General features: G+C 44.1%; 1 protein-coding gene across 2 annotated transcripts in view; it reads left to right on the top strand.

The window, feature by feature from the left end:
• The first annotated feature begins 1871 nt into the window (after window positions 1–1871).
• Window positions 1872–4410, top strand: part of BNIP1 (BCL2/adenovirus E1B 19kDa interacting protein 1) — a 25370-nt gene continuing 22831 nt past the window's right edge. For both annotated transcript variants that reach the window (XM_006864804.1, XM_006864803.1), the window contains exon 1: window positions 1872–2004. In XM_006864804.1, the coding sequence (XP_006864866.1) occupies window positions 1921–2004 (84 nt within the window). In that variant the 5' untranslated portion in view covers window positions 1872–1920. The remainder of the gene's footprint in view (window positions 2005–4410) is intronic.

The raw sequence follows: 4410 nt of genomic DNA, 5'->3' as shown, positions 1-4410 counted from the left end.
TCTCTTTTTTACTGACTCTCTACCTAGCATGATGTCTTTCTCCAGGGACTGGTCCCTTCTGATAATACTATGTTTCAAGTATGAGAGATAATACTATGTTTCAAGTATGAGTTGGCCATCCTGGCCTCCAGGGAGCACTCTAACTGCACTTCTTCCAACACAGATTTGTTTTTTCTTCTGGAGGTGCATGGTACTTTTTCTCTTCTCTAAGACCATAATTCAAATGCATCAATTCTTGTATGGTCTTCCTTATTCATTGTCCAACTTTCACATGCAAATAAAGTGATTGAAAATGGCTTGGCTTAGGCCTACCTTAGTCCTCAAACTGACATCTTTGCTCTTTGTGAAGGCCTTGTGCAGCAGATTTGCTGCAGGATTGTGAAAAGGAAAGACATTTTAGGAAGAAGGAGCAACACATAGCAAGGCTACAGATTCAGAAAAGCTTGAGGAATTCAGGAATGTGACTTTCGGCTTTGAGGACCATCGAAGAAATTTTGAATGTTTAAAAGTAAAAATAAAAGAGCCATCCTTTGTTGAGGGCCTGCTTTTACATTATTTTACTTAATCCATCAAAACTACTCCAGCCAGGTTAGAAGAGTTAGTCAATTCAATAGTACACAAGGGGAACTGTCTGGAGCAATGGAAGGGGTGAAGCATTGGGAGATGATCTGGTCAGTCCTAGGTGTGGGGCTGTGGATCAATACGCTGGACTGCAAAGTCAGTTTGAACCACAAGGGTGGCAGTCCAAGCTCACCAGCCATTCCTCGGAAACCCTATCCAGGGTCGCAATAGGTCACACTTCAAGGTACTTAACAAGGTTCTAGAACCTTACAAGGTCAGTGGTTCAAGTTCACCAGCTGCTCCTCAGAAACTCTATACGGGGTCACTATGAGTCGGAACCAACTCTAGGGCACTTAACAACAGGTTCTAGAAAGAACCCTCAGACTCTGTGGTGAAGGGACAGGAGGTGCTCAAGCCACTTACCTTGAGTTCCATACATTAAAAAGAATTGTAATCGTTATCATTTTGTCTTTTACCATGCAATTTATACTCCTTCTAGAGGAGAAAAATACAAAAAAGTTTAGAGAAATGTAAGGAAATTGTTAGTTCCCCCTCCCAGAGATTTCCCAATTAAAATTTTTCTGCCAGTCTTTCTGACTTTGTTTTTCTTTTATTAAAAAAAATTAGTAGGGAAAAGCCATCGTTGAGCGTCTTTTTTTTAGGTCTCTATATTTCTTTTTTTTTCTTAAATGTTTTATTGTGAATTATGTGATAGTTTACATGGAAGAACATTAGTTTTACAATTCATTCTATTGTATGTAACTCATTGCCATGGTTACAATCCCCTCCATGCAATCCTTCCCCGGTACCCCCCAGATCTTCAGCACCCAGTCGCTCTCGCTATCCCTCTCTGGATCTAAAGTCTCCAGCTGCTCCATCGCTCCACGTCATCATCTCTGGCTCCATTTCAGGCATCACTACTTCTCTGGGTACGGTCCCGCTCTCTGCTCTTCTCCCTTGATGGTCCTAGGGACCTCAGCTCCTAGACTGAAAAGTTAATCACTCCCCTCCTTGCTATAAAACGTCTACCTTTACATTTCCAACCCGTTGAGCGTCTTTTGTACTCTTTTTTGTTTTTGGCCTGCCTTTTCTTAGGGTCCAACAAAGATAACGTATTGGGGAAAATCTTAGTTATTGGGGAACCACACTGACGTTAGTGAAGAGCCTGCGTCGAGTTTGCGTGGAGACCTCCCCTCCCACCCCACTAACCCGGACAGGCGTGTCCCGAAGGGGCGGGGCGGCAAAACCGAGCCTGGAGGGAAAGAAGGCGGCGCTTAAAACAACCAAAAAAAAGAAAAAAGAAAAAAATACGCCTATGAACTTTGGGCACTGCCGCCGCCCGTAGTAGGCGTCTCCAACATGGCGGCTCCCCAAGATGTCCACGTCCGGATCTGTAACCAAGAGATTGTCAAATTTGATCTGGAGGTGAAGGCGCTAATCCAGGTACGAATTCCCAGAGCCCTCTGAATTCCAGCCGCCCTAACCTAAGCTCCGTTGGCCTCCTGGGCGCTCGGCGGTCTCACTCTCGAACTTTCCCCACCTGACCAGTTCTTTGGCTGTTGGCCCCATCCCATGGCCCACTAGCCCTAGTGTCGTCCCCATTTGATCCAGTCCCCGTGACTATCGCACTGGCTCTTCCATCCGGGTACTGCTGGCTCTCCCACTTCCGGGACACTCTGGTGTCACCCTGCCTCCCCCTTTCGGTCTCCTCTTGGTCTCTCACATCCCCATCTGGCCATTGCCTCGCCTCTGACCACCTCACAGCAGACCTGTCACCCGTTTTCCCCCGCCCAGTGACTCCTTGCCCACACCTGTGACTCTCCCCTTCCTACTAGCACCTGGGAGCGTCCCGGAGATCCTTAGGTCTGCCCACTGCCGGCCTGCCGGGCTGGGTATGATGCTCCTTGGCACTAGCACCATTGCCTGAACCGTGAGGACAAGAGTGAGGACAAGAGTAAAGCGCAAAGGTCTGGATCCAACGACAGGTAGTGGCAAAATTGATAACACTACCGGGGAAATCCACCTACAGAAAGAAGCTTAGCGAGCCCCTCTGTTTAACATACAAGGGAAAGTGAGGTGCGTTGTTTTAACTCTTAATCAGGGCTCTTACAGTGTTATTTTAAGGGTAGAGGTCTTTAGTACAACAAATCAGTTGGCAAAGTCGAGAGTTATGAATGTAATTCCATAAATTTAGCAAAAGGGAACCCAGAGATTTAATTTTAAACCTTTAGTTTTTAAATTTTTATAATTTATGTTTGCTGTTTTTGAGGATATACAAAGCAGAACATGAGCCATTTCAACAGTTCCCATATGTACACTCCAATGACATTGATTGCATTCTTCTAGCTGTGCGACAATTCTCACCCTTCTTTTCCAAACTGTTCCTCCCCCATTAACAAGCTCACTGCCCCCTAAGTTTTCCTATCTAATCTTTTTGAGTTGCTGTGGGTTAGCTGTTGGATTGCTAACTGAAAGGTTGACTGTTCAAACCCACTAAGTGCTCTGTGTGTTAAAGATGAGGCTGTTTGCTCCCATAGATTTATAGTCATGGAAACCACATATCGGAAAACTATAAGTAGGAATTGACTTTATGACAGTGGTTTTGGTTGTCACTTTGATCCCATATAAATAGATGCTAAAAGAGTGTAATGTTCAAGGCGACAGTCTTTACTAGTCAAGCTGAACTGTTTGTTGTTTGGTTTTAATAAGACTTCCGGGGATATTTTTGGTTTAAGATTTAAAGACCATCTCAGGACCATAGTTTTAGGGTTGCATCCAGCTTTCATGGCTCAAAAAGCCTGGATTTTATAAGAGTTTGAAGTTCTGTTGTGTATTGTCTCTTTTGATCAGATATCTTCTATAGATGGTTTCATCAGTGTTTACTAGTGGTAGCCAGGCACCATCTAGTTCTGGTATCACTGGCTCTTAGAAGCAAATTATTTTTATGTCCAACAGGCAGACACTGAGTGGAAGACATAGACTCAGAGGTTGCAACAGGTTATAGCAAAAAGTGAAGGAGAGTAGGACTTCTCGGGTAGAGCAGATGCAGAATAAACCAAATTAATGGTTTATCGTATGGTACAAAGATGTGTGATTTCATGAGTAAGCCATAGTACAAATGAGGAAATTTGAGGCAAACACTGAACTTCACTTTTCCTGTGTAAGAGCCACAAAACTTCTGCCACACACAGAACAAAACAGTGCCTGGTCCTGGACCATCCTTGCCATTGTTACGTTTGAGCCCATTGTTGCAGGCAGTGTCAGTCCATCTCATTGGGAGTCTTCCTCTCTTTTGCTGATCACCTACTTTACTAAGCATGATGCTCTTCTCCAGGGACTGGTCCCTCTTGATAACATGTCCTAAGTACGTGAGATGAAGTCTCACCAACTGCACTTCTATGGAGCATTCTGGCCATACTTCTTCTAAGAAAGCTTTGTTCATTCTTCTGACAGTCTGTAGTATGTTCAGTATTTTTTGCCAACACCTTAATTCATAGGCTTGAATTTTTCTTTGGTCTTCCTTATTCTTTGTCCAGCTTTCACATGCATATTGTTGTTGCAGTTGTTGTTGTTAAGAACTGTTAAGTAGGTTTCAACTTATAGCGACCTTGTATAGTATTTCTGAGGCTTTAAATCTTTGAGGGAGCAGAAAGCTTCATCTTTTTCCCGCGGAGCTGCTGGTGGGCTCAAATCACGAATTTTGTGGTTCACAGTCCATTATTTATCTTATGGAGCCACCGTGTTCCCCACATGCATATTGTTGGTGTTATTGTTAGGTGCCATTGAGTCAGTACCGACTCATACTAACCTTATGCACAGCAGAACGAAACACTGCCCGATCCTGTGCCA

Source organism: Chrysochloris asiatica, unplaced genomic scaffold (genome assembly GCF_000296735.1).
Source record: "Chrysochloris asiatica unplaced genomic scaffold, ChrAsi1.0 scaffold00071, whole genome shotgun sequence".
NCBI classification, from domain to species: Eukaryota; Metazoa; Chordata; class Mammalia; order Afrosoricida; family Chrysochloridae; genus Chrysochloris; species Chrysochloris asiatica.
Note: the sequence above shows the minus strand (reverse complement) of the source record. Positions and strands in the feature narration are given on the sequence as shown.